General features: G+C 36.7%; 1 protein-coding gene across 7 annotated transcripts in view; it reads left to right on the top strand.

Annotated features, from left to right (window-relative positions):
* Positions 1–13,921, top strand: part of BLNK (B cell linker) — a 101,870-nt gene that overhangs the window by 4,988 nt on the left and 82,961 nt on the right. For 6 of the 7 annotated variants that reach the window (XM_061349021.1, XM_061349015.1, XM_061349014.1 and 3 more), the window contains exon 2: positions 4,764–4,826. The exons of the other annotated variant lie outside the window; for it this stretch is intronic. In XM_061349021.1, the coding sequence (XP_061205005.1) occupies positions 4,810–4,826 (17 nt within the window). In that variant the 5' untranslated portion in view covers positions 4,764–4,809. The remainder of the gene's footprint in view (positions 1–4,763; positions 4,827–13,921) is intronic. 7 annotated transcript variants of the gene reach the window in all.

Raw genomic sequence — 13,921 nt, 5'->3', positions numbered from 1 at the left:
CACAGATACTCCAAAGTACTGAAAACAGATTAGTCAGCAATTGTCATTCCCAAGAATTTACTAATTTTACATGTTTCTTGGTGCTCTCCTGTTTTTTATAGAAATCTAATTCATAGTAGAAGCTGCTAGCTAAAACCTTCTACATGACAAACCATATAAAAATGTTCACTTACAGGGATATTGTTTATAATAGAAAAGGTATTTCATGCCCCAATTTATTTCATGCTGGGAGGAGATAAATGTTTCACTGAAAGTGGGTCTAGATTTTATATTTGAATATTGCTTTAGAATTTATAGCTTGTCAATAAGAATCTACTGTTCATCTTTTCTTTCCAACGCATATGTACCGATGGCAATTGATAGATATTGTTTAAATTTAAGGTACTTGAGGTTTTTTTATTGGTGGTGTTTTGGTGGGGTTTGGTTTGTGGGTTTTGGGGGGGGAGGGGGATTAAATCATTCCTTTGTCTGTTTGTACATTTCCTAGTTCTGCAGTGTCATTTTTAGCATATGTAAAATAACCTGAATTGCACAAAATAGTCATCCTTTCACTATTTGGATAATCTCCTCCAAGATACATAAAATATATCCTCTGTGATACATCCTTTTTTCAATATCAGATTTTTTCCTTGGAAGTACTGAATACTATGACTAAGGTTTTTGACTTCTACCTGCAATTAACTTATACAATAAACTCCATTCATTTTGATATGTGGTCTCATTTTACATTCCTTTGGGGATTTTGTTTGGTTTGGGTCTTTTTAATGAAAATCTGTCTCTATGATTTTATATATAGCATTTATCTTTCTTGTGTTCATCCTACTTCTAAATGTAGCACTGATCCATTAACTGCTTTACACCAACAGTAAGAATGTGTCATTAACTTTTCTCAGCCTTTTCAACTGATGGAGCATACAATGTTTATCAAGTAAAATAATGCAGTGTAATGAAGTGTTTCTATAAGATTCTCATTTGTAGTCATGTAAAAAATAAGCCAAAGTTTAGAATGTCCATGATGTATTTTTATTTCTCCATTTTGCCTTGTGCATAAATAAATATGCTTGTTCATGTACAAATTAAAAAAAAAAAAAGGCAAAAACAAAACCAACAAGCAAACAAACAAACCCCAGAGTTTTACAATCCAGATGTATCACAGGTGGGTCACTATCCCCACACTGAGAAAGCTGATCTGTTCTATGGAATTAATTCATACCATAATAATAATGTATCAGCTAAACTGTGAACTTATTACTGTGAACAGCTACTCAGAGGATTAATTAGCTCAAAGCCTTTCAGCTTAAAGGAAATCAGACTAATTAGCAGAAGATATAATGATTTTAAAGTACCTTGCAATTCTACAGCAGAATACAAGGCAGAAAATTAATAACAATTGTTCAACAACTCAGAGGCTTCCAGGGAAATTTCAGCAGGCACACCATAACCACTGGCTTCATACTTGCCAAGAGAGAATCTTCCAACTGTATAAAAAGCTGTTAAAGCCTATGCTTACATTTGCATCACTGATTAAAGCAGCTAAGTGATCTAATTACTACAGTATAACCAACATTAAGTACTTGGCCATTCTGCATATCAAAGAGTAGCACTGTGAAGCAGCAGCCATTTGCCTGGAGCCACCATGTACAGAGCTGTTCAGTTCCTGCTACCAGCTCTCCAGAGGACCTCAGCACCAGACACTACCATCATTTCCACAGTCAGTCAAAATGCCGGGGGGCTGTGCTAGATCTCCCCTGCTCCAAGACTGGCCATACATGTGCATGAACCCTAAAATAATGCTGTTAAGGTTGCAGAAACAAGCACTCAAATGTGACAGAGCTGGGATTACCTCTATAACCTGAATTTACCCTCTTTTACATACATATCATGATAGTCTGTAATTGTTTCTTCATCTGCTACCTTTTCCATTCCCAAAAGCCTTCCTTTTTCAATACAAAGAAACTGGTATGTTTGGGCAATACTCTGGACCATTACAGAAATTTTAAGATGTGCAAGGCCAGTGCTTGCTGAAAAAGAGAATGAATTCATGGTAACATTGATTAATTCTGCCTTGAAATATCAGATTCTGTCAGTACCCCAGCATTTTAACCTGAAGCCATGCAAGTCAGCCAGAAAACACGATAATTCTGAGAGCTTGACTTGAAATATCAGGCTCCAATTTGCAGAAGTGGTGAGAGGTGAGATTTGCAACCGCAGTGGCAGCTCTGCTCAGAAGATAAAAATGCCAAAATATTGAATATGCAAATATACATGTATAGCTCACCGATCCTAAATAACTACAAAAACAGAAAAAAAGTACAAAAGCAGAAAAAAGTTACTTAATGCCTCTGAAGCAATTGGACGATAAAATGGGTGCTGTGGAACAGTTCAGAACAAAGTACAATTCTGAATTCAAAGGTTTGAATACTGTACAGTACAGGTAAACAAGATAGCAGACAAGAAGTGAGCACTAAACAGAACACAATATATCAAAGGGCGGTTCAGGAAAGTCCCATCACCTTCTCTGTGATGTGATTGAGGCTGCGTCTTCTAGAACATGTATAACTGAGGTTAGTGCCATAATATACAAGGCACATGTGCAGTGCAATTTTAGCATGTCCTTAATTTTGTCTTAATGATGTTTCCAAGACAGGTTTTTGTATGTCATAACTACAAAAGAAGCCATTTCCAGCCTCGTGAAAGGCATTCGCATAAAATTAACAAATTCACTACTATAAAAAAATAATGAAATCATTTTTACATTTTTCCTCAAATGTAAGTGAACATAATAATGGAAACCTGTTAGCCACGTGCATGTATTCCTCTGTTATCTTGCTTCTATGCTGTAATTGCAATTACACTGAGATATTCCATGTTCCATTCAGAGTTTACCTGCTTCCTCTGTCTGACATGCAGTCTAGTCCCTGTTCTCAGCACTGATCTTAATGCTGTGGGGTTAATCTATTCATAAGAAAATAAGAGGTTCTGTGGTCATCATTAAACACAGTAGTGACACATCTGTTTGTCTGACAAGCAAACAACATAGAACAAAACGAGTAAAAATCTAATTTTACTTTGCACAAAGGTTACATGCTTGATTAACAGCATAAGGCAAAACACAAAAGCAAATAATCATCACCAATAATTGAAGATAAAGCAAATAACTAGAAATAGATGGGCAACAGCCGAGAGCAGAAAGTGTGCATTACATTGATTCTTTTCCTCTCCACAAACATCAGTGCAACTGATGGCAAATTAACACATCCTACAACCAACCATTGGTCTAACACCCACAGTAACCCTCTCCTCTGAATTGTGATCTAATCTGTATTGCAAATGAGCAACACTCTCCTACTCATACAAAAGAACAATTTATAAACTCAAGCATATTAGCTTATACGCTAAACAAATTATCTGAAATCTTGAATATGAAATTTTCATATAAAAAAGTAAATACACTTTGAATGTTTTTAAGTGTGATCAGTTTTAAGTATTGTAGAAATAAAGAATAATATCTGAAAAGCCACATAGAAATATTTATATAAGAAGATTTTATTTTCACTAATATTTCTGTGTTAGTGCCCAAGTTGGTAATTACCGCTACAGAAATTTACCGCTAAGCATTACAAATACTAAAGCTTATTTGAAATGCAGTACACTTTTAAATAATAGAGTTGCAATTTTTTTTACCACTTTCACAGAATTATAGAACGGTTTAGGCTGGAAGGGACCTTAAAGACCATCTAGTTCCAACCCCCCAAAGGGTGTCCAAAGGGTATTCAAAACCCCATCCAGCCTGGCCTCGAATGCTGACAGGGATGGGGCATCCACAATTTCCCTGGGAAATCTGTTCCAGTGTCTCACCACCCTCAAATCAAAAAATTTCTAGCTAATGTCTAATCTAAATCTCCCCGTTCCATGCATAACATTGTAATTTCTTTGAAAGGCCAGGCTAAACCATCTAACATGCAGTGAGACTGTTGGGACATCTTCAGCCCTGCTCCATTCCTTACTACTTTTATAAAAAGGAAATCCAGTGCGTCCACTTTTTTTCCAAAATAATATTAAGCTTCTGTCATAGATACTACTTCCAGACATTCCTGTTTCACTTTATTATCAACATCAACTTTCTTTAAAAAACACCACAGTCATGTCACAGAAAAGAAATCCTGTTTCTGAACCTGAATTTTATTTCCAGCAATGCCCATCTATTATGGGAATTGCAAGACACACTTAGCCCAGTCATCTGGTGCTGAAACCAAGCTACCAGCCAGAGCATAGAGAGGTTGGTAAACAGGCGTGTAACAGACCTTTCTCTTAGATAGCATTAATTTTCCAGCAGTCAGTGATATAACCACTTCCTGAATTGATTACACAGCTACTGATGGACTTTTGTCACAAGCTACATTTTAACCTGTTTCTGATGTTGGCCTCCTCTTATTCCACAGCAATTAAAGTTCCACAGTGTATTTCTATTGGGCTCATTGTTCCATTTGAGTTACATTTGCTGCTTTGTAATTCCATCTTGTCTACTTCATTCATGATATTCTTGTTAAGAAGTAATATTGTATCTTATTTCTGATGTGGGAGTCACTACCTATTTCTAATAATTACAGTTATTCTGTCCAATACTCTTTTTCTAATTATCCATGTCAAATAGTATAAGAATTTCCACAACCTCAAGTATTTGAGCATGGAAATATTAATTAGATTGTTTACAAATGTCAGGTTTTATACTTTTGTAATAATTCTACTTTTTCTCACTTCAGTTTGGAATGCCTGAATCTGCTGTGGTTGTAGAAAAACTGGGCATGAATGGATCTCATTTCTTGGTAAGCAAATACTTCAGAAGAGCTATCATTCAAGCATGTTTTAACATGAAGTTTGTATTACTTACAGTGCCAGGAAATAATATAACATTTTTCTTCCTCATACACACTTCATCAGTTGCTCTGATTTTCCCCTTTAGTGGGTTGATTTACATCTCTGACTCAAGAACACAACAGAAACCCAGCCAGCCCCATCAGAGAGTGTGCAGATATATAGAATCAGCCATTAGCACAGAGCTATAGCAGGGAATGTCTCATGAAGTATGACTTAGAGGGATTCAGGGCTTTTTAAAGAAAATATGTACTTTTTAAAGTCATTGTTTATGTAATAGCTTTGTCATAAAGCTTGCATGATTAAGAACAGTTATCAGTACAGAATTCTACATGAATTTTACAATAAAAGTTTACAGATACCAGGAACAATGTCTGAAAAAAAACCTGATAACTTCCTGTATTGACCTTTGAAGAATTTTTTGCATAAGAGTGTGGTTAACTGATTGCAACTAATCAGAAGAGAGAAATAGAATAATGAACTGGGATGAGTCCTCTACTACTAATTCCATTTGCATAGGTGCTGAGGTAAAATACCTTCAAGATCTATTTGAAAGGTAAAATAATTGTTATATTTATGCAGTGCAGAGAAATCATGCTAGCTTGGCTCAACAAAACTGTTTCCGGATGTATCAGGAGTTATATTTGCTGATTACATTAACAAGGGCTTCAATTCTACATAGCATTTCATTAGATCACAGCTTCTCAGGTGCATGCAGGCTCACTTTGTTTAAAACTGCATGATCTCAGACTAAAATGGAGTTTTACTAACAGTTCATGCTAGCATAGTAGGGCTAAAAAAGCCAAATACGGACTGATTCCTGTCCTGTTCACACACTATACGTTGAATCTCTAAAGGTGCTGTAATCCCCATTGCCAGGGAGTGAAATTAAAGCTAAGAGTGAATGTGTTGGCTTCTTGTGCCTGCTGCAAGTAAATTTACACAGCAGCAGTGGAAAAGAATCTGACAAATATTTTCAGATTTGAGTGGTAACCTAATCAAAACACGAGTGAAAAGAGCAAGGGGAACAATGGATAGTCTCTGGCGATGGTCTGTGATACAAAAGCAATATGATTAAAAACGAAAGCATCTGCTAGTATGTTCTCCTAATATGCATTCTCTTTAATACATCTTTAAAGATTATTTTGCACTGCAGAAAACATGTCAGTGTATGTGTGATGCAATGAACAGCATCCATTTTTGATAGCATTGTAGAAAAAGTGAGACAGGTCTCATACATGGCAGCAACCTTCTTACAGCTTTCATGTGTTCTTTAATTGATTTTTTTACTAGCATTGTCAATACGATAAATCTGTATGCTTGAAACAGAATTAATTATGAAAATACTGAAAAAATACTGATTCAAGAACCTATATTATGCTATCATTAACAGCAATATCTGAGAAACTACAAGATACTGTTCTATGTACAAGTGAACATGTATATTAACTTGTAAGTAATTCAATCAATATTCGAGATTTTTTATTCCAAGCTCCTAGCCTAGTATACAAGAAACCTACACTATTCCAAGAATGAAAAGTTCCTTCACTGTTAGATGTATAATTTCAAAAGACCACCCTTAGTAGATCTACCTTAACAATATATGAGAGAGTAAGCAGGTGGCTAAGGTACACACTTCCACTCAGAAAATCTGAGTTTCTGTCTACACCACTTAAAGCACCATACCCTAAGTAGATCAACTCTTTTGCATAGAGGTGTCTGGAAATCCAAATTCAAAAATCCTGATTCTCCTATTGTGTCTGTTTATTATCCTTGGCAAGAAACCTAGGTTTTGCACCTCAGTTTATAATCCAGTTATAAGGGACACATGATTTATTTCACTACACTCTAGGGAAAAGCTGCCCATCTATCACTAGACAGCGATGAACAGAAAAAAAGAAACAGTCTTCCTCCGCCACCACCTCCACAAAAAAAAAACAATACACAACACAAATCATAAAACAAAACACTTGAGCAAGCCTGATGCCATCTACTCAATAGGACTGGCAAGGACTTCATGCAGTAATTATTAAAAATCAAATACAAGCTTGCACCTACACAAGTGTGCACAGAGACACTATGCACATGTGTAGATGTCACAGTATCTGCACAGCATTTCTATGTGTCTACCCAATGTTAGTCGGATATTTAGATGCAGATCTGGTTTTGTAGCACTGAACAGATAATCAGGTATATGTCAGGTAGCACCAGAGAGAAAATTTCTTCTAAGTCTAGCACATAAAGAAGAAAGCAATTCTGTGGTGTCTTCCATGCCAAAATAGTGAACTTTTCACACAGTCAGAGGCACAGTTTTCTGTTTTACCTTTGCAGGGTCAGAAAAACTGCTTTCTGCAGCAATACCCATGGGTGGGAAACATGTCAGAGTGCCCATGAGGGCTGAGACCACAGCCTGAGTGGAGCCAACACAGTGCCTTCCAATTCTCAGACATGCTCTTCTTACTGTAAAACTTCTCCAGCCAGCCCAAACCTCTGCCATGGCACTGACACCTGAATCACGTGCAGCACAGGCTTTTTGTATTAGTGAGACATGCCAAAAACCAGAGAGGCAACACTCCTCTGGGGCAGGCAGCATGCTGGCCAACTGGTGGGCCTCACTGAATGAGACATTACCTGGAAAGCAACACACGTCACCAAAGTGCTGCACATTTACCACAGGACATAACCACCAGCACACCAGATGTGTCTCTGTTTGCTGTGTGGTTTTCAGTGAGGACACTCATCTTTTTTATCTTTCCATAGAAAGAATGCTGTCAAAAGCTGGGGAAATGCTGCACAAAGTAACTATCCTAGAGTTCACCACTTCATAACACAAAACCTCTTAGGGGCCTTTTCCTGCACAACCCATCATTTGTGTCAAATGCAAATTGCATTTTATTTGAATCGGCTGGATTTATCAATACTAAGGTCTTTTTGAAGTTTAAAATGTTCAAAGTCGACTCCTGCAGGCACTGTATCCACATAATCTGTGATAAGGTGGCCACAATATCTTAAATCAATTTTTACTGGTTTCAGAAGAGAAATAGAGTAATCAACATTTATATAGAAATTTCTTTGAATATTTCCCGCCTTTGAGTAGCTAAAAGACAATCGCTTTTATAGCAATATTATATTCTGCTTCATAAACACACTGAGTATCAAACTGATTTTTTATAGGAAACAAAATTACAGGCATTTTATAAAAATTTAGAAGCAATAGCTCTTCTATAACATCTGTAGAATCTAAAAATGCAGAGGTGTGGTATGTTAGTTCTGAAGTGCACTGTGCAATTTCATTTTTTAGCAGTAGTACTATACTGGTGATACTTATTCAATATGCAGGTCACATCTGAATGGTTCTAATTGAGTCCTAATGTGCGAATCAGCATTTAGCCGCAGCTGCATTGCAAAGAGAATATTACAGTCTCTCTTGCTTTTTAATGTCTGAACTTGCTACACTGTACTCCGCTTTTCAGTTCCAAGAGTAGGTTATTTGTATGATGGGGTTTTTTAATTGTGTTTAATTCCGAGACAGATTGAAATAGAGGTAAAAAGCCAGTGAACTTTGACTTAAACTTCAGAACTGAAAAAAGGTAGACTTTTTTATTGGATTTGTAGGTAGAATTAAAGAATTATTGAACATAGCAAAATAGTCAGACATTGATTCTGATCAACTTTTGTATATTTCTCCTCTTTTCTTGCTATTTCAAAATGTGTTTTGAGCCACACAGCTGGAATATGGGTGCCTTGGAGAAAACCAGACCCATTTTCTTTACCAATACAATATTGGGGATTTTTGAATAACATTTAGAGAACAGAACTTGTGTCTTCCTGTGGGAGATTCATACCTCCCTGCCAGCGCAAAACACTGCCAGAGCCTGCCAGGTTCAACTCACTGAGGCTGTACTTTAACATCCATTTATGACAGCACTGTACTCAGATAAAGCAACTGTCGTCTCACTTGGATGCTCCTTCCCATCCCTGCAATGCAGAAGCAGCAGACGGGAAAGGACAGGAACCACATTTGCTTTCTCTAGTGACCACAATGACAGAACACACCATGCCTAGAGGCTCCTATGTTGCTATGTTAATGCTGCAGAGTCCCACAAGACCTTAATCACTTCCCCACTTTCAGCTAAAAGTGTTTCCCAATACTGCCAGTGGTATTTTAGCAGTATGAGGTAGGGGAATCGGTCGAAGGACAGACTAAAATTGTCTGGGGCTGCTTGGATATCTGTTAAGAAGGAGCTAACCAGCACCAGGTTTTGTTCAGTCTGATCTGCCTGCCATCCATCCATCCATCCATCCATCCATCCTGTATACTTAGTTTCACAAATAAAATGCAGACCATGAACGCCTTGAGTTCCCAGAAGGGAAGGGAGGGTGGGGAGGGGGGAAGAGAGGGCGTGGAGGAGTTCCAGGGAAAGTGATATTACAGAAATACATATTTTCAGCTGCAAAACATTAATAGACCATGTAAATGCATTAATTTAATTGCCTTTTTGCACTGGTTCTACTCCTCTGACATTTTTTTCTCCTATTCACATTATCTACCAGCTGATTCATACCACACTCTTCCCAGCATACTCTGCCAGGGCTGAGACCCACTTTTCCCCCTCTACACATCCTTGCCTCCAAACACCTGGTGCTCTGCTTCTGCTTGGCTTTCAGCCAGGGTCCTCCTTCTCTTTTCCCCTCAATCAGGTCTTACTGTTCAGGACAGAGTTGGACAGAGTCTTGGGTGACATGACTTAGTGTGTGGTGGCTCTGCCCATGGGTGGGGGGTTGGAACTAAATGATTTTAAGGTCCTTTCCAACCCTAACTATTCTATGATTCTATGAAAGGAAATTTCTCCTGTTGACACTTCTCATTGATTTGTAGTCCAGTGGGCTTTCCTCATTTCCATCCTTCTCAGTGGTAGAAGTTCGCCATCAGAAGCAGATGAGCAGGCTCAGATATAGAATCATAGAATAGTTAGGCTTGGAAAGGACCTTAAGATCATCTAGTTCCAACCATCCTGCCATGGGAAGGGATATCTCACACTAAACCATGTCACCAAAGGCTCTGTCCAGCCTGACCTTGAACACTGCCAGACCAGGCTAAAAGGGAAATATTTTACAGCTTCATGTATCTGCTGCTTATCAATCATCTTCAATTAAATAGTAAGGTACAAGGCATTACATATTCTTGTATCTTCACCAAAGCATAAGTCATCTGTAAAGCAGAGCAAAATTTGCAAATTTATCCTTATTCTTCAAAAAGCACCAAAAGATAAATATGAAGACAGGTTACTGAATGTAGATGTTTCTGAAATCCAGGCACTGTAAAGTAATGCATCATTATCTGACACATAAGAAAAGTGATTTCAGCGATCAATTTATTAACTTCAAAATATAATGATATTAGTAAACATTCAAAAGAAAATCAGACTAAGATGCAAAGTCAAACATCATTATCACCAGATTCCCATGAACGTTAGCTTAGAAACTGAATTTGTATCCAATCATTCTGAATTAATTTCCTGCTAAGTTTTTTCAAATATCTCAAGTGCAATTTAATAAAACAGTCTAATGTCATAATCTAGCAATGTAATCCTGTAGTAAGAAATCCCAAGCCAGTGCAAAAGTATTCACTGCGGGAGCGTCCCCCTAATTTTTTCTGTAACAGAACATTTCTATTCATATTCCAAATGGTGCTGCCAGAAATCATTTGAACATGAATTTGTTTAATGCAGTAGCTGCAAATGATGGGAACTGCTTGTCTGTTTTCCAGTCTTTACGCTCTGGCACACAATAATCCAATCAAATTCTAAATGTCAAATTAGTCATAATTACATTAAATATAGATTAAAGGAATATATTTTGATGCAGAATTCTTTGCTCACAAAGTTTACTGATCATTTTAAATACTGTTAAAAATATCCTTGAAGTTTTGTGCACCTTTCAAATTCGAGGAACATGAAAAAGAATGTGAAAAGTTGTGGAAAATTTTATGCCATTGTGTCATAGTTTCCAATGCTGACTTCGTAAGCCTTAGTCTGAAAAATAAGAAAATTCCACACAGTCACAGGCATTCCAATTTTGAACTTCCTCCCTAGTTTTTGCTTTATTCAAAAATCCTACTTATATAAATGCACCCCCTCTTTAAACACAATTTGTGATTTGAAGAATCTTCATTTTGGGTTCTTTTGTACTCTTTCCTTCCTGAAAAATCATTATTTTTTACAACGTGCGCAAGTTGGAACTTCACAACACTAATGCCTAGAACCATCAGGTTTTTTAAAACCTAGCCAGAAACTATAATCACTCTCCCATTGCTGAATACCAACTGCTAACCATCCCAGAAATCTTCTAGAGTCCCTAAATTGTCACTATTTAGTCCTTTTGCTTTCATATTAGCTGCTTCAAATACAGGGTTATATATTGTAAGTTACATAAAGATTATTTAACAAAGTACTTATAAGTTTTGGTGACCGAGTCCTACAGGAAGCCAGTAAAATATCTCAAACAGGGAAGACAGCAAGTTTTCTCCCAATACATACTTTTCATATTAAAATTACTTATACATATACACACATATGTAAGAGTGGACCAAATGTGTCATTACATACTGATAGCTGCAGCTTTAGCAATGCAAAGTTACCAAACTAGACAATTATAGCCAGTTTCATCTGTGTTTGCCTGGCTGTCACTCAAGATACATAGCAGTTAAAAAACATCAGCTGACTGTGGGTTGTAGAGCATTTGATGAAGTCATACGCTGTGTTTTTCTACTAATGAAGAACTGAACTGGAATAATCATTGAGAATTTCCCAGAGAGTCAGATTTAGACAAGGCCACATTTATAAAATGGGTACTCTACCTTTCTGGCAGAGTGGAAGAGAACAAAGCTCAGCAAGCAAGCTTTGCAGGAGCACTTGTCTCCTAAAAATTAAAGACTCTTTTCACAGAGTAAGAAAGACCTGAATTAACTAGTGGGAACACTAATCAATTTGCAAGTAGCATTTTCTACTGTAAATACTGCTTCCCATGAACCCAAAATGACTGAAAAAGATTAAAGAATTAAAAAGGAAAAACAAACAAAAACCAAACAAACAAAAAAAAACCCCACATACCTCTTTTGCTCCTGCTATTATGTATTTAGTATAATGAGAGAAACAGTAAAAGATTTACATTCAATTTTGGGTCCAGTTTCTTTTTCAGGAATTTTTTTTATTATTTTTTTTTATAGATTTTGATTTATAAGAAAATTTACTCATACAACATGAATTTATAATGGCCATAGAGTTACCCTGTGTAGTATTGGTTTTAGTAATCATGACAGAAATGCAGCAGAGAGGACAATAGGTCATACATGTCTGGTCCTCACTGAACAGAATAAACTCGTAACTCCATTATTACTTAACATTATGAGAATGAAAAGAAGTTGACAGTAAATTCAAAGTAGAAACAATCCAAATCTAATTAAACCAGGAATTCCACACTGATTTAACTGTCCTGTTGATGATGTGAACCATAGCGCTTTTAGCCTGGAAGATATTTATGGAAGTTTTGGGGAAAATACATCTTTCTGCAGCAAAGACTAAAACTAGCAGAATATTATTGATTCTCATGAGAAAGCATGAACAAGGTTAAAAATCAATGTTGTAAAGGAGTTTTTTTAAGAAAGGGACAACTCTTAGGAGTCTGCTGGTTTGGAAAGCTGAATATATACAATTCCACTGAAAACAAGGAAATCTTGTGAGAAAGACAATAAAGCAGAGAGAAAGGGCTCCTTGGGAACATGCCAGGAGGAGTCTGAAGTTTGAAGTTGTTTATTTCCTCCAGGTTCAGAAAGGGAAGATTTCATTAACTTCCTATGTAAATACAGGGTTACATTAAATATAGCTGGCTTTAGCATAAGTTTCTATTGCAAACAGAGGGAACCTGGAAAGGTCCCAGTTATTAACATGCTACTTGGGCCAGTGGGTGATGCTAGTGACAAAATAAGATAAATTCCCAAGGAGATACATTTCAAGCTGATGAAATCAATGTATAACTAAAAGAAGTCCTGATTGCAGAAAGATGACTAAAAATAATTATTAAAAAATAAAGTAACTTTTATTTCCAAAAAAAAGCAGAGAAGTACACTTTGTTGAAACAACTTCTAAACCTGTCTGGATACTGCTACTAGAAAGTTATCAAATATAAAGTGACATGAACTGAAGCACAGAAGTACACAGTTATTCCCAACAGGATGTCCACAACGGTGTTACATGAGGATGATTACGCCAGGACTGTTCTGCTGGTAGATTTTCATACAGATGATGTTGTAACTTAAGAGCTAGATATAACCCGCAATAACCTGAGTGCATTTTGTTAATGCTGACTGAGCTGTTACGGCTGTATTCAAAGGCTTAACACAGCTAAAATGAAAATCCATGAAGTCTTCAATGAAATTTATAGAAACAAGAAACCCAGAGGCAGACAAAGACCAATTTACCAAGTGTCAGGTTTCCCTTAGTAAAATGAAGCCATCCTGTTTCTTTTACATGATACCATCTGCTCTGAATAAGCATGCTGCTGGGGGACCCAGAGGGAGAGCAAGCAAAACAGAAACAGCAAACCTGTAGATTGCTACAAATGTAGTGACTGCTAGATTTCAATGTAGTATTGCCTTTAATTTAAAATTATCAGCAGATGGCTTGCACAACCTGTCAGTTAACATACTGTTAGGAGTAATGAAATCTGGCAGCCATTCCTGGAATAGCTCAGTGGACGCTATTAAATATTTATCAGTCTTCCCATATCTAAAAACTCGTAGAATTCGCCCACATTAAGGAAAAAAATAAAAAGAAATAAATAAGTAAAACCCCAAACAACAACAGTAAAAAAAACACAAAAAAATCAAACAAACAAACAAAAAGAACCACACAAAAAAAAAAAAACAACACAAAAAAGTCCACTACAACAAACAAATGCAATTGCAGAGATTCTTCATTAGAGAGTTTTCCTGGTGCCAATTCTGTGTATAAGCAAAGAATTTAGGATTAGGGATTCTGGCTTGGAA

The sequence above is a fragment of the Neopsephotus bourkii genome, unplaced genomic scaffold, assembly GCF_033783945.1.
Source record: "Neopsephotus bourkii isolate Nb327-2 ecotype Australia unplaced genomic scaffold, CSIRO-AGI_Nbou_v1 NB_379, whole genome shotgun sequence".
NCBI lineage: Eukaryota > Metazoa > Chordata > Aves > Psittaciformes > Psittacidae > Neopsephotus > Neopsephotus bourkii.
This window is presented reverse-complemented; position numbering and strand designations above follow the sequence as displayed.